General features: G+C 37.4%; 1 protein-coding gene across 21 annotated transcripts in view; it reads right to left on the bottom strand.

The window, feature by feature from the left end:
- The window catches only part of SYNE1 (spectrin repeat containing nuclear envelope protein 1), a 306,594-nt gene that overhangs the window by 115,294 nt on the left and 163,396 nt on the right, over positions 1–27,904 (bottom strand). For all 21 annotated transcript variants that reach the window (XM_039385717.1, XM_039385719.1, XM_039385731.1 and 18 more), the window contains 21 exons: positions 26,439–26,603; positions 24,838–25,155; positions 23,915–24,070; positions 23,076–23,246; positions 21,989–22,315; positions 20,536–20,688; positions 19,053–19,220; positions 17,857–18,033; positions 16,832–16,978; positions 14,662–14,787; positions 13,005–13,181; positions 11,023–11,288; positions 8,069–10,229; positions 7,543–7,880; positions 6,748–6,892; positions 5,214–5,432; positions 4,060–4,322; positions 2,354–2,519; positions 1,622–1,777; positions 1,265–1,417; positions 228–410 (listed from right to left, as the gene is read on the bottom strand). In XM_039385717.1, the coding sequence (XP_039241651.1) occupies positions 228–410; positions 1,265–1,417; positions 1,622–1,777; positions 2,354–2,519; positions 4,060–4,322; positions 5,214–5,432; positions 6,748–6,892; positions 7,543–7,880; positions 8,069–10,229; positions 11,023–11,288; positions 13,005–13,181; positions 14,662–14,787; positions 16,832–16,978; positions 17,857–18,033; positions 19,053–19,220; positions 20,536–20,688; positions 21,989–22,315; positions 23,076–23,246; positions 23,915–24,070; positions 24,838–25,155; positions 26,439–26,603 (6,135 nt within the window). The remainder of the gene's footprint in view (positions 1–227; positions 411–1,264; positions 1,418–1,621; positions 1,778–2,353; positions 2,520–4,059; positions 4,323–5,213; positions 5,433–6,747; positions 6,893–7,542; positions 7,881–8,068; positions 10,230–11,022; positions 11,289–13,004; positions 13,182–14,661; positions 14,788–16,831; positions 16,979–17,856; positions 18,034–19,052; positions 19,221–20,535; positions 20,689–21,988; positions 22,316–23,075; positions 23,247–23,914; positions 24,071–24,837; positions 25,156–26,438; positions 26,604–27,904) is intronic.

Genomic DNA, 27,904 nt, shown 5'->3' with positions numbered 1-27,904 from the left:
CAGCAGATTATTCATGCAAGAGGATGTTAAAGTTACATCATAGAATTATTCGACCCTCCTGATATGACCTGTCTGTACCTCTCTGCGATGTGATGCAAGCCCTGACTAATAACAGGCAGATGTCCCAAGGAATGCCCCTTCTTGCACAACTACAGGAAAATAAATGAGAAGTTTGCATGCTCCTTCTGCTTCTGAAAGAAAACAGCTGGAGGTAGGCGCGATCATACCTGACTAAGCTTGGCTGCTCTGTACTCAGCCTGCCGTATAGTCTGTTGGTGCAATGTAGTGAGTTTCCCTATCCTGTTAGCCAGCTGCTTAGCCAGTGGTGCATTCTGCTCTGCAAAGTCCTGGACGGATGCATCTAATTCCAACAGCTTTATATTGCAGCTGTCCAACTCTTCACCGAGGATCTAGACAGAAAAACAATAAAATCAGTGATCCAGGAAGTGTTAGCTTTCTAGTTGATTATTTCTAGTCCAACTTGCAACTTTTATACCCTGTCCAAAGTCTCCATAGTTTGTTCCATTTTTAAGCAGGAAGGCAGAACAGCAGGATGTTTGGTCATCTCTTAAATATGTGCTGTTACTCTTTCTTCTCTGACTTCCTGGCTGAAACGGATAACCATTCTCCCTACCATAGCCAAAGACTGAGTCACTTCAGTGTGACATTAACTATTCTCAGGCATCTTTCTGTGATAGTTTCTGAAATGAACAGTCAGCACACACTGCCATGACAAGGATTTTTACTGTTTGGAAAAGGGGTCTGCTTTGTTGATGCCTTAAAATATAACTTTACAAACTCAGAAAAATGTAATTAGTCATTAATGCATTATGAAAACTTTCATTTTCCTTTGAAACTTGCATTTTCATAGCTTGATCCTGATGTAGGAGCAAGTAAATCAAAAGTAAAGGTATACTGTAAAGAATGATCTTTTCAGTACAGACTGGGACAAGGAGCATTTTGGGGGACCCAAAGGTTTTCCCAGATTGTAGTCATACTTATTATTTAAAAGGAACAATGAAATTTTGTCCATCTGACTTTTACGCTCAGCTACTTCAAAATTGTGTTTCTCACTGAAGTCCCTGTATGGGCTAGTTTGCAAAGAATATAATTTTAAACATCTCATTACTCAACCCTTTTTTCTGTCCATTCTTCTGTTGAACTACATTAAAAAAATGTGCTCTGCAAGTAACTTTTGTATGAAGTGAGTGCCCCAATTCAGAAGAATTTATGGTGTAACCACATAAGGAAAGCCTTGTCTTACCTTTTGTTCAAGTTTAGCTTGTGCTATATCATTTGTTTTCTTTTTCAGTTTGGAAAGAATGGCATTTAGTTCATTTGCTATCCCCTGAATTTTCTGATCAAATTCTTGATTCAATGTTTTGATTTGCTGAGTTTCTCTTTCTTTAGTTTGAATCTGTCAAAAATAAGAATGAAATTCAGTAACCAGAAGTAACCTCCATCTTAAAGGAAATTACTTTTCATTTAACTTAGTTTAATTTAAAGGGTGAAGGTAATAAAATTATTCTATGTTGCCACAGTTTGGCCGCACATGAATACCAAATTATAAAGCCTAAGGAAGGGATATAGATCCATTATGCACTTATCTACTGTGCTGTACCTGATCCTGTACAGTTACAAGGGCCAGCCCAACTTCTGCTAAATGAAGAGAGAGTTCAGAAGGCAAAATGGTATAAAGCCCGAGGTACTTATTCTGTTGTTGTTCAGCCATTTTCTCAACAGCCTGGCGATGAGTAGTAACTTCACCAAGGAGAGACTAACAACAGAAAAAAACAGTACTGTCAAGAACAATGGGAGAAACACATCTGTGTAAACTTAGGAAATGCAGATATTACAAGCTAATTGTTTTCAAATTCTTAACTAGTTCAGGAAAACAATTTTATCTTGGGATTTGCTGGATTTCCAGTTATGACTGTCTGTTCAGTTCTCTGTTCCTGTGTGACCACATGTACATAGAAAACATCAAGTGAAATCAGTTTACTTTGCTCCTTCCCTCCCAAACCTAAATTGCTGAGATAGAAATGTCACATTCTGTCCATTCACATTCTATAGTTCCCCCACACTTTGAAGGAGAGGAGAAACATTACTAATCAATATACTAGTACATAAAATTGCATATATGCAAATAGTTTAATATCTCTTAAATATCTTAAAATAAAATATTACAGTCCATCATCTACTTCATGCTTTATGAATTTGTCTATTGGGTTACTCAAAAACTCATGAATATTATCTAATTTGAATTTGTGGTGGTTTTGAAACGATTAACATTCACTAACAGATTACAATGAAGATAAATATTGCAATTTAGGAATTGACAAACTTAAGATACCTGCAACTCCTGAAGTTGAGTGTCCACTTCTACATCAGGGCTTAATAAATATTCTTTTGTTTCCTGGATCCAGGAGTTCACAACATTAATCTCTGCTTCAACCTCCTCACGCTCCTTCAGCTCCTGTTTTGCCATCTTCACACCTTTTTTAACTTTCTGTTGCATACTTCAGAAACAAAGAAACAATAACTATTTGTGAAGAATTAAGCAATGTCTAAAAATATTGCTCTGTCAGAAAATGCTGAATAATAAAGATAATGATTGATGGCCTCACATCCAGTAAAATAAATTTAAATAAATAATTTATTTTTATGTTTGTTCTTTGGTATTAAGTATTTGGACATCAAGCATGCAATTCTTTTGAAGAAATGCAAACGTTTACAATAAAGACCCCTACATTTGAGCTTATCACCACAGACTGCCCTTATTGTCAGTGGAAGAAACAGGCACAAATGAGAGCATGAACTCATGTAGGGCATGAATTCAGATAATTCATCATTCTTCTAAAAGAAATTTCTAAAACAGGTCAGAAAACTTAATTTTAGACTTGTCTATTTCTCTACATTAATTAGAGAGTGATACTTAATCAATTCTAATGTTGATATCTATAATGTAAAATAATGTGAGATAAATTCCGCTCCTACTGATGGAATTTGCATTGGCAGAATACTTAGGGAAAGGTACGGATCAAACATCTGAACACCATTTCTGATCCAGAGACGTATCTCCACACTTCCACTAAGACAGAATTTCTGCACTTTTCTCAAGAACTTGGATGTCCTCTAAAAAAGGATACTGCTGTGACTCCTGGACTACTTGCAACTGTTGATGTATGTGACATGGATCTTACTTTGATATTCCCACATTTATGTTTGCTTAACGTTTCATAGCTGAACCCTGCCTTATTTACATGAGCAGGAGATCATCACAGACCCTATATTTTAGAAACCAATTCTAAGTGAATGGAATTATAAAAGTGCTTGCATCTACACCTGTCCTAGAGGGATCATTTATGCATGCACACGATGAACTTTGCACAGGCATGGTGGAGGATTTGCAGTTTTTTATTCTCTATCTCTCTTCCTTTTCCCTCTGCAGAGATACAGTTAATGGCATCACAGTGTAGTTACAAGGTAAATATGTGTCCTGAAACTTGGTATAAAACTTCCTGTTTTCTACACGAAAGGGAGACATTTTAGATTTTCATAAACACTTGCATATACACTTCGTAAAATGTTAAGACATACTTTGTTTGCAACTCCCCTAAATTTCCTTATAAATTTCATACAATGCCTACTTTTGGTACCTAAGTGCTTCAAACAGGGGAAACAAAGCAATAAACTAATCAAAACAGGATACAAAGACATAAATAGTCACCATTAGTGGTGAAAGGCAATGTAAATGTGTAAAGTCAGTTATAACTTTAATGCAGTTTATGCAGCTTTTACACAAGTTTGTAATATGCAAGGCAAGAAGCAGATATTCTAAAATATATACTCCAGCTGATGGAAATAAAATAATGGCAAAAAATATATTTCAAAATTAATTAAAATAATTCAAAATTAAACTGATGCTTATTTTAAATATAGTCACTAATATTTATTTTAAGCATCATAATTGTTAATTATATAAAATGATACATAAACTCTTATTAATGAATTGTAAGATAACATTTTTCTAGTGAATCTTTTAAAATATTGCCTTACTTGTGGCATCGATCTTGCATTGCTTTGATTTCTTGCATTACTGGTAGTTCCTCCTGAGATGGAGGCCTTATTTCCACATCCTGAAGCATGCTGACAGCATGCTGTTTGAGCAGGCCCAAAGATGACAGCTGGTGGTCCACCTCCAGAAGGAAACTGCTGTGGTAATCCAGGAGTTCCAGGAGCTCAGTCTTGGATGACTTTTCCACTGAGCTCTCTGGTAAGCGACCTTGTAGCTGATCTAGTGCTGTGGTGGCTTTCTGAATCTATGGAAAGAGATACAGTCTTGTCAATAATGAAATTACAAAAGAAGCTAGTAAAAGTGACACCAAAAGGTGTTCAACCCAGTGCTGTACATTTAGATTCTGTAAAACTGTTTGTGCAGTAGTCTCTACAGCAGATATAAATTTATGCTCTACTGTCCTAGATCCAGCTAGCTAGCCCTAACTCTTCACAGACTTGCTAAGGCACATTTTTTGTCCAGTGAAAATGAGTGTCTCCTTATATTTTTTAGCACTTATTATATTAATTGCCACAGGACCTGGATCTCTACCCCAGGGCACATCCATCTTTGTCACAAGTCATACATTTAACAGAACGATTATCCCCATTCCTAAAGAACCTGCCATCTGGGCATAAATAATGGATGATGATGGATAAAAGGAGTCAGGCAGAATATAAGGGGAAAAAAAAGAGACGTGACTGATGAACAGTGACAGGCAATATCATCACTGCTTATGCTGAGAAACAACAACTTCATACTCTTCAGGAAAAAAAAGAAAGAGAGAAGAGAAAAAAGAGAGAAGAAAGAGAGGAGGAAGAGAAGAAGACAGAAGAAGAAAGAAAAAAAGAGGTTGACATAATCTAGAATAGAACATCTGGGGAAGGAAAACATAAAGGAGAAGATTCTGAAGAACTACCAGAAACCAAAAAAATCTCTAAATTTATTATAGATGTATGCATACAGAAGAACAGTACAAACTTTGGAGGCAGTGATTCTAAACCTAGATCACTGCATAGCTGCGTTTTTCTGACCTGAGGAGAACAAATCACTATTATTCCTGATATCAGTTTTCTCTACCACAAGATGATTAATAAGGCAGTATAATGAGTGAAGACCTATGTAAAAAGGAGGATTTACCAAGATTAGAATTTACCTTATCATTAAAGCCCTTCCACTCCTGCACTGCATCTTCCAAAATTTTTTCTTGTTCCTGGGCTGCATTTCGGAGCCGTGTCCAGCGTTGCCAAACTGTTGTCATGGATCTACTTATAGATGCTTTACTGGCATCATTGCTAACTTTTTCCAGCTGCGAAGCCTTTTCTTCTAGGGCTGTGATGTTCTCATGGAAAGAATTCACTACGGACACAAGAGTCTGAAAAAGCAAAAATAAGCACTGTTTTCCTTTACTACAACACAACTCATTACTATTCGACAGTCAGGTAGATGAACCACTTCCACCCAGTGAAGACAAAAAGGAAGTACTCTATGCTGAGTGAGATGGCTAGGTCTCACTTTATTTTTAATATGCAATATATTAGATACAGCTACTTGTCCAAAATGCAAGCCTCCGGAAGCAGCAGAAATCTGCTGTAATCAGATATTCTCTTCCCTGACAGACCCTTGAGGAGATGAAAATGAGCATTCAGGGTCCTTAGCATAGTAAAGACTGACTTCTACTAGACTCCAAAAATGAAAGAAGCCATTTGGGTGTTTAAGTGTACATTTATGTCATGTTTATCTTCAATGACATTTTATATTTCCAAGGATATGAGGATATTCTCATGAAGCTGGCAGACATGATATTACCCTTAGGGGAGATTCTTGATTTCAGAGACACAGTTGGAGACCTGGCAGCATGTCTAACTGCCTATATTAAGGCAACTGATTAGTATCCTAAATACAAGAAGAGAAAATAATTCTTTTAAGTTACATTTCTTGCTTTTAGACTAAACAAGAGTTAATATCAAACCCCAACTCTTCCTGTCCTAGTAAAACTGTTCAATGTGATCCAAAGTAGATGGATCTTTCTATTGATCTGAGTTTCTTGTAGGGTACATAATTTTGGGGCTAATATATACAAGGCTTTTAGGAACCTCCTGACTCTTTGCATTTCTCTACAGTCACAGGCACATAGACAGACAAGTTTAACAGTGATTAAAAGTATCTGTCTTTGTCACCCCACAAATTAAATGTGTGTTTTCCACTACACTAAACACCCCTTGGTGTGCTATGACACAGATAAGTGATACAGGAAAAGATGCAAAAATTGAAATTAGTGTTACCACAGGTAGGCACTTATGTGTACGTATGGTCAGTCTTCGCAAACAAAGATTTGGGAAAGGTCTTTTTACCCTTCGAGCCTGCGCAGTGGATTTTTTAGGTGAGACACAGTGTGCGCTGAACTGAGCCCACCCTTTAATCCTGAGGTTCATCTGCCGGGGCCGAGCAAGCTTGGACAGTGGCAGTGAGGTCCTCTGGATGTAGGTTTGTTTAGAGTGACCTTCTCTTAGATGGATGGCCTTACAGGGCTGACGAGCTCCATCTGCCCGGGGGATTTTCCCTTGACCGGGAATCGAACCCTGGGCCGCTGTGGTGAGAGCGCTGCATCCTAACCACTAGACCACCAGGGGTCATATATTTATTTTCATTTGAAAGAAAAGGATTTCATGCAATTATCAGTACCTTACCTTATGTGTCAGCAATTTCTCTTCTGCTTCATGAGAAGAAGCAGCTTTAGCTACTGAGAATTCAGACAATTTTTTCTCAGCCTCGTTCATCACTTCAATAACCTTCTGCCTTGCTGTCTGGTACTCCTGCCACTCAGAAGCACATCTGAAACAAAGACAGTTCCAGAAAGAACAAATCCATGCAATATAAAAACATTTGAAAATAAGGAATATTGTTGCACCTAGTTTTCAATGTAACTGCTTAGTTTTGCTGTTACGCAGTATTTTCCAAGAAAAAGAAAGATTATTGAGAAAGAGCATACATAGAACCATATGCTCCTGATTTTCAGATATGCCTTCCAAAAGCCATAGCTGGGCATTTAATAATCCTTGTATGACATTTTCTCAGTGACATTAAACCTAACCAAGTTTGCAGAATCCAGAACATTGAGGAATAATAAGCAAAATCGTTATTCTGATTGGAAAGGTACTTCCTTTTAGTTCAAAATCTCTGTTTCAATTTCATTTGTTTCTGCATAGGTCTTGTGTCAGGTGAAATACGGGACAGTCATTCCCTACTCTTCTTCTCAGTGCTGTTTCAGGTTTAATATAATTATATTATAGCTTCCTCAAGATCACACAACTAGTCAGTTAGGGGCAGAGGAGAAAACAGAACCCAAGAACTCTAAATCCTAATATCCACTTCTCTCATAAGTAGCAAAAATATTTACAAAACTCCAATTAATGTTGTGATCTCTTTCTTCCATCACCAATAAGGTGATCTTAAAATGAAAGAAAAAAAAGGAAAGAATATACCTTTGTAACTGCTCTTGCTGGGTTTGGGCTTCTTGCTTTGTCCCTTTGGCCTTTTCCTCCAATGTAGCTACATTCTGTACCAGCTTTTCTCTTGCTGTGGTTTGTATAAAGGGCTCTATCTCAGACACAAGGCCCTGTAACTCTTTCAAATGATTATTGAACTGACTTTCTGTGCTGAAAAATTCGATGTGGTTCCTTAGGTTCTCCTCAGAATTCTCAACATCTAAACCATTTCTTGCTAAATGTAGAAATTCCTGAGCATCTTCAAGCCAGTCATTTGCTATCTGCATCACTTGATAGTATCTCTGGCAGAGGCTATATACTTTATTCAAGGTAGCCTGAAATAAAAGGGAAAATTATACAGATGGTCACAAATATAAAATCACAGCAGCCTGTGTCATTAAAAAAAAAGAAACAACAGGATTATTAAAATAAATCTTTTCATGATGATTGCAAACATCAACCCACAGAGCCATCTTTTTCAGCTTCATGACTGAGAAACTAACTACACTTAGGATGCACTAACCTGTCTCACATGTATAGCTTCTTGAACTTCACCATCTAGTTCCATCAGCTCAGCAAGAGTGTTTTCCAGGTCAGCAGGTATCAGCTCCTTTGCTTTCATATATCTCTCTTTCTCTTTATTGCTCAGTGCATTCATTATTCTCAGGCTTGACTGCACTTCTTCCTGATGTATTTGAACCTTTCGGATTTCTTCCTGGATGCACTGCAGTTTGAAGTCCAAACTTAATGTTCCATTAAGTTCTGCTTTCACCCATCTCAACCAGTCGAGTGAGCGGCAGATTTCTGTCTTGAAGTCTATGCTTTGCACAAGTCTGTTCTCACACTCCATTACGGTGTCAACAATGGCAGCATGCAAAGACTTCAGTTTCTCTTGCCAAGCCTGCACTTGGTGATTTGTTGTCTCATATGCAGATGAGTCAAGCTGAGGAGAAAGGGCTTCCAGATGTTCAGTTATTCGCTTCAGAAGACTTCCTGAGTCTTGCAAGCTGCCCACCAGAGAATGGTATATTTTCAACTTTTCTTCTATTGGGAGCGTTTCTTCGTTTACCTTAAACCGCTCCCTTTTTACTGCCTCGAGCTGTGCCTCAAACTGCACACACATTTTCTCATGTTCCTGGCATGCTTCTATTGTGTCTTCCAACAGGTTGATTTTCTGTTCTATTTGTCTTTTCAACTTGTGATATAGTGTGGCAAGTTTTAACATTTCATCTGGTTGCCATGGCTGGCCAGTGCTCCGAAAGGCCTCCTTCTTCTGGTTCAGTTCATCCACTGCTGCACCAAGGCTTACCACTTCACCTAAGAGATCTCTGTAGGCCTGCTGGAGTGACACAGCTTCTTTAGCTAAAACAGCAGTTGGAGCTTTGTCCATGTTAACAAACTGATCTTCTAGTTCAGTCAGAGCTTTACTTGTCAACTCAATCAAAGAGGCATACTCTTTTCTGGCATAAATTGCTTCCTGAACTTTATATAATTTTTCTTTTGCCAGAGCAGTGACAATATTGAATTGCTGAGGGAGACTGTTAAGTTTTTCATTCAGATAGGAATGATCCACTTCATTAAGTGATGGTAGGACTTCTTGACCATCTCTTTGCAGTGCAAGTAGCAGGTTTTCATATTCTGGAGACTGTTCAAGAATCTGTTGATACTTTGCCAGCTGGCTGTATAGCTCAGTGTCAGAATTCATTACATTGACTTCTGGGAATGTGACAATATCAGCTTGTTTTAGCCAATGGCAAGCTTTATCTAAGTCTTCTTTGAAATATTTCCTGGAAACAATATTTTTCTCCAGTTCTAACAATCTCTGGTTACACTTTTGTAAAACAGTGTCATACACATTCTGTAGTTCTTGCAGTTTACCTAACACTTCACTCTTTTCTTGATTTGTTGCTTCTTTCATTAAATTCCTTCCTTGAGCCCACAACCCTGTGACCTCATTTTGATAGGCCTTCAGGTTAGCCTGGGTATTCTTACAAGTCCTGATCTGTTTATTCACATCTTCTGGCAACAGACAAATGTGTTCTGGAAACATTACCTTCTTCTCATGCTGGTGAATTTGGTTTGTAGCCTGAAAGACTGCCATGAGAAACTGGGTCTTTTCAGACAGTGCTTTATTCAGGTGTTTTCTCCTCTGGCCAACCAAATCGCTGAGACAAGCCACATGGTGCTGTGCATGAGAAACTGTTTTCTGCAGCTCTTGCCTTTCATTAAGCCCTAGATTGGTCATCACCCTGTCAGCATCTTTCACAAGCATCTTCAGAACGAGCTGTTTGGCTTCAAGCTCACTGCAAATGGTAAGATGATCCATGAGAAGACTCTGAGCCAAATCTGGTGGAGGGCTCTGTTTAAGAGCCTCTGAGATACTAGGTTGCTGCTCCTCTGCCCATTCCATTAGTTCATGAAATTTGGAATGTACCAAATTGAGCTCTTCTAAAGTTGAAACAGAAACTTGAATTTTCCTTTTGACAAGGTCCTCCAGCTGAGTCCAGCGTTGCTCAAAATGACTGAATTGCTCCTTTACTAATTCTTTGTCATCAAGATTCAGATGTTCTATCATCTTCTGTTTCTGATCTTTGAAATCTTCCAGAGCAAATCTCCTTTCTTGTAGCACCATTGCCAATTTCTGCAAAGCTTCAAGGTGCACATTTGTACTTTCAGCATCAGATCTATAATCAAAATGGACAGGACAGAAATGAATTATTAGATCCTATTTCAGGACAGACTTTTACAAGACTTCAGGATTAATTATAATCCCACTACATACTGAAATCAGTATGATATAAAGACCTACAGTTTTCAGAATAACTTGAAGGTAATAGTCTTGAATATTAATTAAAAAGTTCAACAAATTTATTCCTTTCCCTTTCATCTGCAGTATGGTCATCAGTCTGACCATGGAAATTTATATGAATACTACAGAGCATACTGGTTATATTGCACATACAAACAACAAGAAGTATTGAGATTGAAGTGAATTTTGTTCCATGATAGTGATAGTAGCAGCACTAGACTCACAATTTTACACAGAGCTGGTGTGTTTATGCTATACAAAGGAGTTGCAAACATTTAGCAGTAGTAACTAAGATTTAATAGTTTCATAGATATAGATATAACATAGATAGATATAACACAATATCACAATGAAAAACTGATGAAACACAGTAAAGACAAATGAAAGCATTCAAATGAAATAGTCAGTATTCTTGAAACATCAGGAAATACTATACCCTGAGATAGATCAATCACTACTTGCCATAAAGACAAACACTGAAGATTTGGCTTCTCAAACTCTCTTCATTTCAACTGAAGTAATTAATTGCCTTATAATTAATAAGAGAGGAGTGCTTTTAATTAAGCATAGAAAAAAGGATTTTTAGTGGTTCCAACTTAAAGACACTCTGTAAACAGTTCTTTCAACATATATGCATGTTTGCTTTGTGCATGCTACTCCTTTTTTACCTAGCTAGGTTGTCCCACTCTTTTGTGAGCTTTTCCAAGAAAACTTCAACTACGTTCATGCGATCATGGTAATCTCTTGTCCTCTGCAGATCCTCCTCCCTCTGCATGAGCAAACTGTGTGCCTGAAGGCAGAGGTCCAGCCACTGGTTGCTCAGTTCTCCTACTTCCTTGTGTTCAGGTGATTCTTGTCCTTGGGTTAGCTTATTCATCTTCTCAGTCATAGAGGTAAGAGCTGACTGCTTAGACTGTAACTTCTGACTGAATTCCTGAAATAGATATGAGCAAAAACCAGTATAATGGCACATACTCAAAGTGGAATTTAAGTAAAAACTCTGAAATAAATAAATTGTGTAAGGACTAATTATCTGCCCAGGCAAATGTAAATTGGAAAAAGTGTCTTCTCTCCTCTCCTAACCCTCCTCCCCATCTTGTCAGGTGAACACAAGTTGGTTATAGATGTGAAAGCAAATGAGAGGAACTTCCAAGTGCCAGTGATAAACAGAAATCACGACTGAGTCACATCTTGTTGTCCAGGCTTCTAGACTAGCACAGCTCCCACCATATACTAAAACATGCAAGATAGTCTGAGTCTCCTGAGAATAATTCATATTACCAGTACCGTTTCTGTTTCTAGCTTATTTTTTTTCCATTTCCTTTTTCATTACAGACTAAAAATAAGAAGCAGAGTCCATGAGTCAGTTAGCCTACTTCTGTAATAGCAACCATTATCACTGTCACTGAGAAAAAGGCAGTGATTACCGAGGTATGATTGTTATTTTAGTTAATAACTAATAACTAAAGGAGTTCATCTGCATACACATTTCTCACCAAATAAGAAGTCAGAGAGATCCCAAAAAGCAGAATATACAATATACTGACACATAAAGCTAATCAAATATTTTTTTAGCCCTTACATGCTGTCTAAGGCAAATACAATCTTTTCCCAAATTCTAGTAACTGTAACTAAACAAGAATTCCCAGTTCCAGCACTTTGTTGGGAAGATATGTTTTCACCAAAGGCTGGCAGGATTTCTGATGTTACTGCCCAGCTCAGCCTCATTCCTCTTCATGACTGCTTCAAATGGAACTAGGCATCTTCCTTTACCAGGGCAAATTATAGGGAAAAATACACATTGTGCCACATCTGACAGTACAGCAGGTGTCACCCTTTCATTATAATTCAAAGTTCCTGACTGAAATAGTGACGAAATGCAGACTCTTTCTTCTCCCTGGGCTCTAATGATAGCTAGTATAACAGCTTTTAGTCCAGACTGCACTGAGGCATCTTCAAAGGCTATGACTTTGTTCAAACATGTGAGTACAACAGACATGAAGAGGAAGTGCCGTTTACCTTTCACCTAATTCCTGGCTTATCAGAAAAAGAATACAAGCAAAGTCTAGACCAAAAATGCAAAACCCAAGTATTCAATCATTTAATAAAGAAATTATCTGCTTTCTTTTTGTTACTTTACTGATGTTTGTGATGTGTACAGAATGGTCATAAAAATTCTCTCTTCAGGAATGAATGAGTGAAGATTTGAAGGCATTTGTCTCATTATTTAAACTGGGTTTCTGTCATACCTAGTCTCAGAGATCAGCAACATCAAATAGCTTCCTGGACTAATTCTGAAATACTCCTAACTATTTAGAAGTACAGAAATCAAAGAATTTAGCAAGCCCAATTTGCAGATTTTATTTTCAGATCCACTGTGATCAGCATTTAGTACTCTAAAAGTAAAGGCAAATCAGAACAGTAGCCTGAAAAATGTCTATTGCTAAAAAAATCAAAGCCAGAAAAACACTAAAAAACAGTTTTCTGCTCTCTGAATCATCGTGTAACATCAATAACGAAACACTCTTTTTTGCTCTTGCTTAGAGCATATTAGCAATTGAATGCAATATGTGCATATAATATCATAAAATAATATCAGCTAAAGGATGAACTTCTTCCTTACCTTCTGTTCTTAACCCAGTCTCCTTACCTTAACCTTGAGTACCATATTCTGGGCAATGTTTAGCTCCAACTCTGCCCGTCTCCTTTTTAAATTCTGTAGTTGTTGATCCACATCCTGGAAACATATCCAGAGCTCAGCTTTCAATTGTTTTATCTCTTCCCAACCTTGAGACAAATACTGTGAATGCCTTATCTGTTGCTCGATCTAGAAGAAAATCAACAAAAAAGAGTAGGAATACTTTAATGTGTCTATTTTTGGAGAATGGAGGATGAATATAATTTTTCCTCTGAGCACAATACTGTACTTAAAGCAATTTCTACACTAGATTCTGAAGGGGTAAATATTATCCATAAAAAGAATCTTAACCTTCAAAAGTCACAAAATTGTACCTATCAAAGGAAAGCTGTGGGATAACAAAAATAATGAAATTAATTATCATTACCCTTGAGAGAAGCAAGTATATTTATGATTCTGCATATTTCAGTGTTCTCAGTCCTCTGTTAAAGCTTTAAATTAACTGTATAATTTAGTCTACTGTATGCCAAGAATACTGCCAGGCTGTACCCTACATGCATTCACATTTGCAAAATAAAAGCTTAAACTAAACACTTCCATTTAATTTGCTTAGCCCAGTTATTTTGCTTATATGTGTTTTCTAAAATGCCAAGAAGAATGCTTACTGGATCTGAGCCCATCAATCCTCTTACACCAATAGTGACACAGTTTCTTTCACTCCAAATACAGCAGTTGGGTGCCTTTAAGGTTTCAGCTTAATATATCTCAGCACTTTACCATCTGTGATCTCTTAAAAATGTTTCACTGCTTTACATATCAATAATATATATCAGAATAAGAGGAATCTTATTCTGATGTTTGGGATGCTTTTCAGCTATTCAGTACTTAGACTGCCATACTTTTATGGATTACCTGGATCTGTACAATTTGCTTCTCTGGTATGGAATACTGTTACTGTATGTATTAGATTTTTACTCTTGGCAGAAGTAGTTTCAAAATTTCAACTGTGTGTCTGTGTAAGTGAAACTAAATTTTTCATGTTTCCAACAACAGGAATGCTCATAATGTTTCTTTTCCAGTAATTTATAGCTCTATTTTAAAACCAAGTACTAAGTAACTTTAAAACTTAAAATTGAGGTACACTTCTATAAATTAATATGCTGAAGTAGACGCACTTTGATTTATGAATTGAACCATAAAAATTTTTTATGATGATTATAATTAATATCTTCCTAATATATTCATATACCCTATTATGAACATCAGTCTATTGTTGAATAAATAATAACAATAAAATATGTCTAAGCTTTAATAAAATACAGAAAAGAACATACTGAATTGTGTTTTATGAAAACAGATAATTTGGATCAGGTTTTTTTCCACAGAATGTTATTTCTGTGGCTTTAGACCAACATCTTGTAACATTGCCTAAATACCTTTAGCAACCTTTGTTGTGTGTCTTTGTATTAGTACCAGGATGGCAACATGTGTATTTAATAATTTAAAAAAAAAAGGCATAAAGAGAAAACTATTTCTAAAGAAAAACTTAAGAAGAAAGTAAGATGATATTTCTGTAAACTGTTACCCAATATGACCTTTTTAAAAGGGAACAGATCAGGGCTGTTAAAGCTCTAAACAGGATTAAAAGTGAGTTGTGGTTATCTTGTACCGTTTGTTTTGTTTGTTGAATATCTGCTGCTGTACTCTTCACTGTGGCATCTGAAAGATCACACATGGAGCACAGAAGATCCAAATATGTGTTGGCCTGCTCCTGCAGAGCCCGGAAATGTTTAACCTGGGGGAAGACAATCCTCAAATAAACTCTGAGACTGTGGAAATAATACCTTATTTTATTACAGTCATGCATTTCAGTATTTTTGCTTTAGCTTATTATTTCCATAAAATTAAATGTAGGTATACACTATTGTATTAGGTAAGGCTGCTATGTTATAATTATGGAAAGGAGTAACCCGTAAAGGCTTGATTATCATCTAATTACCAAAGCACTTAGAGACACATGTATTAGCTAACTTATTTCTTTATAAATAAAGCTTTGGATAGAAACACACAAGGTGACCGACTTTCCCAATGTGAATGGGAAGCAGGGCTTTATGGGATTATCAACGTGGCCTATTCCTATAATTGTAAAATTCTCCAGTGTCTGACAGATCATGAAGAATTTAGCTCAGCTTCACAATACACTTTCCCACACCTTCTGAAAACCTTCCAACATTCCCAGTATCTGTGATTGGCAAGATGGGACAACATGACACTGTTAACGGTTCTTGCTCTCAACATTGCATATAGGAGCTGACTTCTCCCTATGAAAACTTCCCTCATCCTAAAAGAAAATTATTATCTGAATGTTAACAAGCAGGGCAATAACATAAGAGTCCCAGGGAGGAGAGGTGACAGATCATCTAATGCAGAGGGCCTGTTGTGGGTCCTTGCGGGCAAAAAGTTGAACAAAACAGTAGTGTGCCCTTGTGGCAACCCCAAATGACTGTATTAGCAAGAATGCAGAGCACAAGCTTCGGGAAGTGATTATTCTCCTGTACTTACACTTGTCCAGCAGTCCCTAATTTATTTGGCCCAGTTCCCCTCTTCCCTCATAAAAAAGATACTAGCAAACAGATACAAGTCCAGCAAAGAGCTGTAGGGATATGAGGCTGTAGTATGTGGCATTTTGGAAGGTCTGAAGGAATTCTTCCTAAATGAGGGAAACTATTTTTCACACTAAGAACAGTCATGCACAGGAATAGGTGCTTAATCCTCAGGGAAGAGCAGGGAAGTGCGCCAAAGGGCTCTGCAGCCTCTATCCCCCTTCTCTGCCACCTCTATCCCCCTCTCCTTGTGGTTTGGGTCTTCTGCTTAGGGTCAGTTATGACTCTGTCCCGCTGGGACCTGATCACTGGAGAAGCATACAGCAGCCATGCAGGTAAGCTAAGCTCAGTCTCTCACACACCTGTGGAACTCACCTGAGCTACACTATAGGTGCATCTGTGCCTGGCTGATCCTCCTGGCCTTGCCTTCCGGCCCTGACTCGCTACCTTCCCCTGGGATTGGCCTCACCCCTACAGACTTGCCTGATGGTCACCAGCTGGTGGATGATATCAGAGGCACTCTGCTCACCTAATCTTTGAGCTGCAGTTCTGCACTTCAATGGGAAGGTGCTGCCCTGCTGGTCCCACTGTCATCCCCTGCTTCCCCTACCCTTGTGGATCTCCATCTCTAGTATTTCAAGGTCTTTATTAAGCCAGATGTTGGATGAGACAGCTCTGAATTCCAGCACTTTTAGCACCATACCAGTTTAATTTAAAAACAAGGTACAAATACAATGTAAAACACATTATTACTAAAAATAATCAAGAAGCAAAAAAAGCAGTCTTAATGTTTAATATCAGCTAGAGTCAATTCTATGCTCTTAGGCTGAAAAATGTTGTTTTAATAGCCTGATAACTGACTCTGTGTCGATGGTACTGTGAAACCAGGTCTCATATAGTAACATGGTAGACAGATGGGCAAATGGATAAGCAAAAAGACACAACCTCTCTGCTAAACACATCTGTGCAGTATCTGAGCAGGTTTATCTAATTAGATAACATTTTTCAGGTATGTATTTCTAAGCATTAAGCTGAGCTACCAAAAGCCCTGTTTAATTTTTTTACCTATAGTTATTTTTCACCCAGCTATTCATTTTGGAGCTGGGAATGAAAAGTGAGGCTATTCAACCTTCTGAGAAGGCTAGAGAATATCTAATTTCTAGTAATTTAAAGTTCATATCTAAACTCACCTTATTAAGGATAATTTTTCAGCTTTTTCAAGTGCTGAATGTTTACCTGTTTAACTGCATCTGCCAGGCTGAAAGGTGTCCAGGTAGTTGGCTTTAGCTCTGACTGCACTGTAGATAGCCAAGTCTGGCACTGTTGTAGGGTATCCTGATGATTAACATGCTTCTGGAGTTCATGTTCCAAAGTCTGGTACACCTAAATCAAACATTTTGTAAGTTTATAACATCTTCAAATACCACCATTGTCTCTCTTCTCCCACCTTGAAAACCACAGATTAAACAGAATTATGAAGACTGGGGTTATTTTAGCCCTTGTACAAAGTACCAAAGGCTGAAGGCTCCTTAAGCTCTCGTACTTCTTGCTAATATGTGAAGAAGATTGACAATATCTAATGCACAGCTTCTGGAAAGAAAAAAATAAAGATGCAAATGAAGAGCATGGTCTCGTATTTCATTCCTGTTCAACATTTTGCCATTGATTTTGTATGAGATTGTTTGTTTGGTTGGTTGGTCTTGAGGTTTTGTTTGTTTTAGTTTTTGCTTGTTTGCTTGGTTTGGTTTTGGGGTTTTGTGTTTGTTTTTTGACTGCTGGCTTGATCTCCTAATTGGCTTAACAGAATGACCCAGCTAGCCCTTCTTAACTGTATATTCTGGTTTTAATAAGAGAGACAGTATTTCCTTGCACATACTTGAGACCTGTTATGTATGTATGCAAACTATTGACACTAAGAGTGCAATTTTCTCCCTAGTTTTTAAAGTAGGAATAGTTCTAATTTCTTTGCTTCAGCTGCTCAGAAGCTAGTGTAACATGAAGGTAGTTAGGGTGTGGGGAGATCAAGGTAAGAACTGATAGGCAACTAGTTTTGCTGGCTGCAAGACAACATTTGGATCACAAGGAATTCAACTGTAGCACAGTAATGATAAAGCACTGCATTAGTAACTTGCTGGCTCAGTTTAAAAGAAAAGAGTATAAAGTATAAAGAGTTTTTCACTATTTAAAGAAAGAAGTACTCAGAAATAATAAGGCATTTTATTCTTAAACGGCACAAAAATTTATTTTGAAACAAGACTTACTCTTTGGGCTGTGCTACATATGGCAGAATAGCTGTCCCTTGTCCCCTGAAGATGGCTTTGTATGTTTTGCTTAAACTTTGCTTGGAGATGTTCTGCGCATTGACTGATCAAGTAATCACCTTTACTCTTAAGGTTGTTCAAACAATCTTCAAATCCTGCAATTTCTTCCATGATAGCCTAAAAAAACAGATAAAATAATTTTGAAGAAATATGTTGTGGTGCAGAACTTTTTTTTTCCCCCTCCTCTAAATACTCTTCAGATATGGAAAAAAAGTTTGCAAATAACATGTATTGTCATAGTCAAGCTATTAGAGTGCATGCTCATTGTAAAGTCATTGTCAAAAATCTTTACACAGATTTTTGTGTAAAGAATCCCACAGAAACATCAGTAGCACTGTCATAATGTGTAAACACTATATGCTCAGGCCCCTAGACTACCAATAATCTTCCTCTGTTGCATGCCCTCCAGGGCTCCTCCACCTTCTCTTGTGACTAGTAATGAGAATGAAATCTCATGCTCAGTCATATCTTATTCCATGAGTTCTTTCACTGTGGACAGTTCTTTCCACTGACTTTGGTGCAGACAAATTTTTATCTAAGGAGGTTACTTGATGAATAACACACTAATCACAAAGCATTAAAACATTTCAATATTTTCCCTTGGAATCTCAGTTTCAGGTAGTGGTGCAGAGGGTTGGATTTTGCTTTCTTTTATCTTCCAGAAAGCAATGGCTATCGATGTACTGAATGATAATCACTAATAGCAACCATAACAATACCTTGAGTAAAAGCAATGGAGGAAATGCTACAACCTAACAGATGAAAAAATAAATTAAAAATTGAAGTTTTTTTTAACCTCAGAAGTTCCAGACCAAAAAATACCTTAGAAGTAAAATGACCCCAATCTGATTTTTTGGGGGGTTATTTCCCAGGAAGTCTCAGCAACAAACTGACACAGAATTCAGATCAGAGTACATCAAAGCTCTTGTGTAGATACAGTCTGATCCATAAAATGATCCTAACAACAAGCTAGATTTGTTAAACTGCGTTAATGACACTGACACTTATTTACACAGCAGTAAGTGGAAGAAAACAAGTGAATGACAAATAATCAGAGCTCTGGAGTGGAGGCAGAGAAGCAAAGATGCAAAATTCTATTTTACTGGAAGAAGGAAGATTACCAATAGCAAACCCACCTTGTGGTTAGCTAGTTGCTGAGTGATTATTTCAAGATTGTTGCTTTCCACAAGGTCAGGGCTGACCAATCTGCTGGACATATGTAATAACCATTTCTCCCCTTCTTGCAAATCACTATTGTAATCCTCATGTTCTTTTACTCTCACTTCTAAGGTTTCAACACATGCCTGCAGGTCCACAATAATCAAAATTAAATTAAATATTCAGGAAATTACAAGAATTTAAAAAACCCCAAACCAACCAAATCCCACCAAGAGCTTGAAAGCATAATAAGAGTTGTCATCGAAATTTATATTCCTGTGAGGGACTCTCATATGATTGACTGTAACGGAAAACATCAAAGGGATTATTTTTGTGAATAAACTCTGTGGTACCAAGCAGTATTTTCAATCCAGATGAAATACTATCCTTTGAAGACTGAGGATCTCCTTACTTTGAGAAAATGAACACTCTCACCCTGACATTAAGTTTACTTACAGTTATCACAAGCTCTTTGAGAGATTGCACTTGACCTACCAAATGTTTTGGTTGAGTCCCTACTACTTACAGCCTTTGTACATACATATTGCCTGTGACTGTGGTAGGCAAATTAAGAATGTACACATTGAGTTAAAATGTATTTATTCTCTTTAAGAAAGAGTTTTCATAAGCTTCTCTAAATTTAAGCCATCAACATTATATCTGATGCAACAGATATCAATTTTGTGGTGCAGATCAGAAGCATGTTTTTAAACTAAAAGTCAACTCTGAAAAAAATAAAATCATCTCCTATTGGTAGGTGGATTGGCAAGTTAAAGGTGCCTGGGTCAAACATATGTACTAACATGGTTTGCAGAGCTTATCCTTGTTAGGAGTATAACCTATTAAAAGCTTTAGGAATAATCATAATTTAGGACGTCCTCGGAGGCATTAGATCTTTCAAAGTACTACATGCACGTGGACTAATGAATCAATGTTAATTGATAACATCCTTGTCGAATTAAATTATATCCATCTTGCAGTTTATGTTCTTCAGTGACTTCTATTCAACAACTAAACTAGATTAAACAGGGGTTGTGGAAGATCAAGCAGAAACAAGAGAAAATGGTATAATTTAAGGACATCTGTCCCTTCAACAAATAATGCATTTAGAAATCTATTAAAAGCAATTATAGTAACAATAGTACAGACTAATCACTGATACCTTTCTCCTTAATGCTACGAAGTACAAAGACTTCACCTGCCACAATTAAAATTCATTTCAGCTACTCTTGTTAAATATATCGAGGTACTTTTATCCATATTCAAGAATTGCTTGTTGCTCCTGCCTACCCCCCAAAAAAAAACAAACAAAAAACCCCCAAAACCCCCCATAACAAAACACCAGAAGTAATTAAAGGTAGTTGGCTCCGTGTACAGACATGACAGCATGAAATAGCTTACTAACTTCTTAAAGAGGGGTAAAAATATAGCAAATTGGAAGTCTTATTCCTGGCTTTTTACCTTTATTTTGCTGCAGAGTTCCTGGTAACTGCTCTGAAGGTCTCGAATGTTGTTCTTTAGAGTCACATCATTCACCAGGTCAAAAAGTGCCTCTCCCTTTTCAACCACTGACTTTACTGAAGGTTCATGGGACAGAATGGTCTGTTGTATGGACTGCAATGCAAGCAAGAATTAAAATATATCTACTGATCACCGAAGATGTATTTCACTAACTTCCCTCAGATCTGAAGCACAGTCCTCTATTATGGTATATATCATCCTCTCCAGATAAGAGAAGCTTTGTTTATCAGTACAGGATTATGTTTCTCAGCCATGTCCTGAGACAAGTCTGCAAAAACAATTGCTCCTTTTGTGAGTGGCTAGCAGCATGGCTGAAAATCTGGAGCTGATGAAGCAAAAGGAGTTAATATGTCTGAAGGGGCAAGTGTTAGGGATAAAATTTGTTCAGAGGAGCAAGTTCTGAAAATAGGTAGGCAAGTATGACTAAAGCCATCCCCTTAATGAGATGGTGTGCAAAGGAGTGCCTACCACTGTACTCTCAAGAGTAAGCAATCTGACCTGTCACATCCTTGTACCTCTGGCTCAGACAGCATGGTACATGCCAGCATCTGCCAAATGACAGTGAGACACCAACTCCCCAAACATGTAAGAAGCAAGCACACAGCTATGACATATGACTTTGAGTAGAGAAGCCGGCAAGGGGTAGTGGGCAGCTTCAGAGAGAAAGCCTTGATGCCCTGTAGGTACTGCTCAGCAATAACCAAAACATTTGTCTGTCAACACCATTCTTTTTAGCCACAAATGTAAAGCACAGCATTATATGGACTGCTATGAGGAGAGTTAGCTCCACCTCAGCCAGACACAGTACACATTTTGTGAAACATCTGCAATCCTGGAGTATTTTACAAAAACACCGTGAGGAGAAGAAATGGGGTTTGCTGGCAAATTTTCTACTCATTTTTGTGACTGGAAAAAAAACCCCAAACACTTCATAAAAATCCTAACTAAAAACATAAGAGGTCATAGCAGCTGACTGTCTGAGATATCAGTTGAGCTGGAATATCCAGCTTTAACCAGAAAGCTGATTAAGCCAGTGTAAACAGAGACAATGTCTGCAGTGAAGAAAGACCAAATGATTTCTATCTTCGCTGAAACAGCAATTGACTCAGCTGAGATCAATGCAATTACTTATATGTGTACTCATAAGAGAATTTTGCTCCCTAACAGGACATTTTCAGATGTGCAAGCCCTTTTAGAATATTCACATTTCAAACACAGGGGTTCAGTCTGGTTTGTAGACACAGTTATCACGCACATTTTCACTTTGATGCTGACTAGGACATCCAGATCAGAGATGTGTCTATAAAGAAACTTGGATACCCAATCAGAGAATTTATTGAGAATCACTAGGTTAAAATCAATTCAATTGTACGATGAGATAACCCCTTTTTACCTTGTATTTGGACAACTGGGCCTTCTTCTCATAGAGTTCACTCTTTGGCTCTACTGGAGCATGTAAGATGGCTTGGTAATCTGTGATCCACTGAGTCTGTGCCTTGTACTTGTCTGAGAACTCTTTTACCAGCTGAAGACACTTCTCTGAAGTCATGTGCTCTTTCCTGATGGAGCCTGCCAGCTCTTCGAGCTGTTCCACATGATCACCAATTTCTTTTCTTAGCTGGTCAACTTCATTTTCTTCCATGTATTTTATAGCTCGCTCCCCCTTTTCCCGGGCTGATTTCAGTAAACTGTGGCCTATGTCCATATCACTCAATAGCAGCTGTAAAAGAAAGGCTGGTTAACAGAAAATGTATGGAAACTCTTGTCTTGTTTTTATTTTTAATTCATTAAGTAGATTAAGATCATTAAATTCCATTATCTAGAGGCTAACGCAATTTTTTTTATTTTGCTAAGGACACAGATGAAATTGCTAAGGAAACTAAGTGGACTTTTCATTACAAAATTGCCTGGAGTTAAGGTGTGGTAAGCTAGAAGGAAGCAGATAAAGCAAATACTTCCGTTCTGTAGTCAGCTTGTGAAGATAACAGAGAAACTGAGGGCCCTTAGGAAAGAATTCATGCTCCAAATTCTGGAATAGATGAAAGCCTTCCCCTAGTGTATTATGTTTAAGCAGCTTAAGCTGCAGGACATACGAAAAGATCATCTACAACTATGAGATAAAATGTGAGTTTTACTACTGTTTCAGTGAGGAGAAATAGGAAGCACTTCTCGCCAGAGTGCATACTGGTAGAAAAATATACTTGCAATGGGAATTTATTTTAAGCTTTAATCTACACAAAACACATATGTAAGCCTTATGGAAGGATTGGATTATATTATTTAGGACTATTATAACCTCAACAGCCAAACTGTGATCTAACGTGTATATGACACGAGAACAGAAAGTGTTACACTGTGTGGTCTTTATCCCATTAGCTTCTCTAGGCAAGTCAGAATTTCAAGTGACTTTTAAGATATATGTTAAAATATAGCCTCTTCTTGGTGAACAGAAACAAAAATTGCATTTGAGAAAGCTGTACCTCTAGTTTCTGCACTTTTTTCTCCAGTGCTGTTTTATCAACCACGTCAAATTTGGTAATCACATTTCTGAAGTTCTTGTTAGTAGCTCCATACCAATTTGTGTAAGCACTAAAAGACAATTCTGACTCCTCCATGCAGCGTATTTCTTCTTCCAGAAACTTTATTTGCTCCTTCAAACAAATATGGAAGGTAGGGGGAAGAAACAAGGACCACTCAGATTTTTATCATTGCTATTGGCTAAAGATAACAATAAATCGCTATTTATTAATAAAACCTGTTATACAAAGAGTAAACACATAGGTTAGAGTGCTTTCATAAATAGTGGATCATTCTTACAGGGGTCTTGTCAGGGTGTACATACGGCAATCATTAATGTTAAAACTGAGTTAATTCTAAACACTGGAAATGTACTTACATTTTGAACTTTGAATTGTGATTTGTGATTACAGTACTATGAGGCAATTACTACTGACAGTGACCTGAAGACTGTACCTTACCAATTCAAATTTTCTTCATACCTGTGTGTATCAGTGAGAACCTGAAAATATTTCTCTAGAGATTGACTGGCATTCAAACATACTGTATTCTGAATCTGTCTACTGAAACTATCAAAAAAGATAGGATATTGCATTATACTGCAATATCCTGATTATGTTTCTATAATACACTTAATCCAATGAAATCTATGTGTGTGTATATACGAATATATATGTGAATGTTATGTTATTGAGTCTACAGTGATGAATAAACTCTGATAGTCTAATTACAAAAGTCTGTTTATATTTGCTTCTTAACTGACAATGTATGATGTTACAATAAATTAGCTTTCATTACTTACCAAGACATGAAGAAGAAGAGTTTGGTAGCGAGATGTAAGTTGTGTAGCCTGACTTCCCATTCTACTTGCAGTGAGACTTTCCTCTAGTATTTGCTGAGCCAATACCCCAACTTCCTCTACCTCATCTTTGTAGATTGTAATGTCTTCATGCCACTTCTATGACAAAGAAATTAGCAAGCGTATATGACTGATTCAAACATCTTAAACATACCAGGGATTTATTTGTAACCAGGTCAGGAAATCATTGAAAAGGAAAACAAATACATGGTTGCAAACATGCATTTACAACTGGAAAATAAAACAGAATCTGATGAAGGCTAATGTAACAAATATGCTGGAAGTTTTTTCATACCATATGGACTGTATTTCATTACAACAGATTCAATGTTTTTTTCTTTCCCCCACCCGCCCCCAAAATAATAATAGAAATGCAACCTGGACTTGCTATAGAATTCACCTGAAGTTTTAAAGGTGGCTGTAAAGTGTAACCTTGAACTTCTTCAAATCTGCTTCCTGTGTTTATTCAGAACCATGTCTTCTCCTTGCAGTGACTAAAGGAGAATTATTACATCGACACAGTGGAGACTTCATAACACAGTTGGTCACATTTTACTCTTGCTACCATATTAAATTTTTTCCACTCCAGCATCAATCTTTGTACTCAGTTACGTCTTCACATACCACAGAGCATATGAATTCCAGATCTCCCTGCAAGATCTCAGCATTGGTATAGCCATACCTCTACCAGTAAAGTGGCAGGAACCTGGATCCAGAAGGCACAAAGCTCTCTTGGATCCATCATTTTAGGCACCACCTCAGAATAAACTGCAAATCTTGCTCTCATTTTCACAGTGCAATCAGGAATTGACATGGGAATCTAATGAATTATTTTGTTTAAGGAATCACTTAACTCTATTCCTTACCTTCATTTGTTGAAGCTGCATCTCCTTTGTTGCTCTTCCAGACTGCCTCCCAGTCCTGATAGCAACTTTCTCCTCCAGCGTTGTTAACCAGTCATTAACCTTCTGAAATTTTTTCTCCATTAACCTCAGTCTGCTCACAGTGGCATTTAATTGGCTTCTTGTTTCAGAAAGCCTGTGCTGATAAACTTGCCAATCCTGCCGTAAGGATTCCAGAACTCTGTCTTCTATTTGGGGAATGCCCCAGGGAATCACTTCCTCTCTGGCATGGACAGCAGCATTCAGTAATGCTTGTCCCTCTGTGCAGTGGACCTGCATGTCCTGTAAAGGCAGAGTTACAGTTACATACCCTACATTAACACCTTTAATTCACATATGGCAGAAAACCCCTTAGTTCTACTTAAAACAGCTAGGCATTCCCTTTAGTTATCTATGGTTAAACATATATTAGAGATAGTCTTATCTCTAAGAACACCAGTGACAGTGTGCTCACTTAGAAAGCAAACTAAATATCACTATTTTTGACAAGTGAACTGCAGAAAATTATTGATAAAGCATGCATTAAATTCTTTCCCTTCATGCTAAGTTTGTCAGTTCTGAAACCTTAGCTGCCCAAGTCAGCACGGGATGGATGCAACACATTCACCACAGCCTTAAATTTGAAACTTTCCAGACGTGACAAGCAAACTATAAGACTGATTCTACAACTGAATATGTTTAAAAACAGAGGTTTTAATCTTCTAAAATAAACAAACATCTTAATTTTAACATATGTTTGAGACAACACTCCAAAATAATTTTGATACCCTGTTCCGGACATGTGTGGCATTTTAATGCTTATTAGAACTTAATTAAAAGTACAAAGAGATTCAATCTGAGTAGAAAACATAACAAGGAAATTATCTTAACAAAAAACAATTGTATTTTATCTTAGTTTGCATTTGAGATATATATCCAGATTTTCAAAATGGATTTTTGTAAAGTAAACTATAATAATAAAAATATATGCAGAGTCCCTAATCATACAAAGACCTTCTCAGTATCTGGAATAAAGTAAGAAACATTTCATATCTCAAGTGCAGATTTCAGCAACAGATATTAAAGTATTTTAAGTCAGCCTACGATAATAACTGGGGAATTACTGAAGTACTATAGGTTCACCTTTCAGTGTCACTAAAGTGATTCAGTAATAATCTTCCCACCTCACCATGGGAGCTGGCCTACATGAATGGAACTGCCTGAAAGTAGGTGCCTCTATACTGTAAGCAATAAAAGATGAAAAGCCAATGAAAATATTTTGATATTTCATGAAACACACAGAAAAGAAGAGACAGACCAACATCCAATACAAATTCAATACTTTCAAGAAAACATTAGTATGCCTGGGGATTTCATTCAAGGCCTGATCTTTCTGGAAGTGAGCAACAATATTTCCACTAACTTTACTGGAACCAATCGGAGCAGCAAAGTGCTGACATATAATGTGATTGCAAGTTGTTCTCGATACAATTCTTGTTTGGCAATCAATATTACTCTGTTATTTTACAAGTAAGATTTTTCTCTTCTTTTCTTTGGTTTTACTTAGAGTGTCACACATTACGTACCTGTAAATCTCGGAGTGTTGCCTCCTGCTCCTGGGCATCACCATCAAGATGTGATAAACAGTCAAGTTTTTCCTTTTCCTTCTCCAACCATACTTCAAAGGCCTTCAAATTTTTTTGGTACTCTTGATGTAATGTAAGAAGTCCTTCAGCTTTTGTTACTGCTTCCTGTTTGTTAAAGTATTTACACGTATGTATACATATCTTAGTGTATCAACAAACCAAGAAAACATAAAACCCAGAAATCCATAAAGGGGAAAGGTTTGTATCTGATGCTGAGCTTTCCTAGAATTCAAGAGTACTTTGACTCTGAAGATGGTTTAATCAATTACAGGGAAAGAGGGGGCACTTGTAGGGTTACAGATACTTATCCTAAAAGATTCTTCACATAAATTTGTGATCTCTGAGATTTTAGTTTTGATCTGGGATTACTTTTAAATAATAGCTTAGTTTCTAATAGCAAGAGACTTTCTTGATTTTTATATCAATTTAAATTAACTTTGCTGAAGTGAGGGGAAGAGGAGGGGCAGACACTGATCTCTTTTCTCTGGTGATCAGTGACAGGACCCGAGGGAATGGCCTGAAGTTGTGTCAGAGGAGGTTTAGGTTGGACATTAGAAAAAGGTTCTTCACCCAGAGGGTGCTTGGGCACTAGAACAGGCTCCCCAGGGAAGTGGTCACAGAACCAAGCCTGACAAAGTTCAAGAAACATTTGGACAATACCCTTGGGTACAGGGTGTGTCTCTTGGGGATGGTCCTGTGCAGGGCCAGGAGTTGGACTTGATGATCTTTGTGGGTCCCTTCCAATTTGGCATATTCTATGATTCTTTGATTAATAAGCACATGAGCTTAGAAATTGCATTTTTCATTTTCCATGACTTTTTTTTTTGCTCATGGAATAAGAATTTCTGTTAAGAATATCTACCATCGTAGGTTTGAAGACTACCCAAGTTCTTTGTGGGCAGTTCCTACAGAGCACAGTAAGAAACACTACAATTCTTCTGTGTATGTGGGTGAGCAAGTTACAGTAATTTCACATCTCAGCACTAAAATATTACCATATCTGGGATACAGAAGGAAAGGTGTCATATATTAGCACAAGAGTAGTCTTTCTAAGTGCAAGAAAAATATATTACATGTAATTCACACCCCCTAAGAAATTATGGGAATGAGGAATCGAGTTCCGAGGGAGATAAGACAGACTGCATCTGAGGGCAGCAGGCTCATAAGAAGATAAACACTTCCATAAAAAGCAGCCATGAACCTACTGTCTGCTTTATCTTTTATTTCTAACAGGTCTGTCTAATGGGAGAGAGGAAGAAAACAGAAGTATTGTCACAAGACCATCTTCTACAAGGTCTATCCATGCCCAGAAGTGGGAGGGTGGAAAGAGAGATCAGTTCCCTTGCCTCTTGACAGTGACTGCAGGAATCACAGAACCACAGGTCTTGGTCTGCTCAGGCTTGGAC

Source organism: Pipra filicauda, unplaced genomic scaffold (assembly GCF_003945595.2).
Source record: "Pipra filicauda isolate LSUMZ 115617 unplaced genomic scaffold, ASM394559v2 scaffold42_size3861933_pilon, whole genome shotgun sequence".
NCBI lineage: Eukaryota > Metazoa > Chordata > Aves > Passeriformes > Pipridae > Pipra > Pipra filicauda.
The sequence above is the reverse complement of the archived record's forward strand: the minus strand, read 5'-3'. Positions and strand labels throughout refer to the sequence as shown.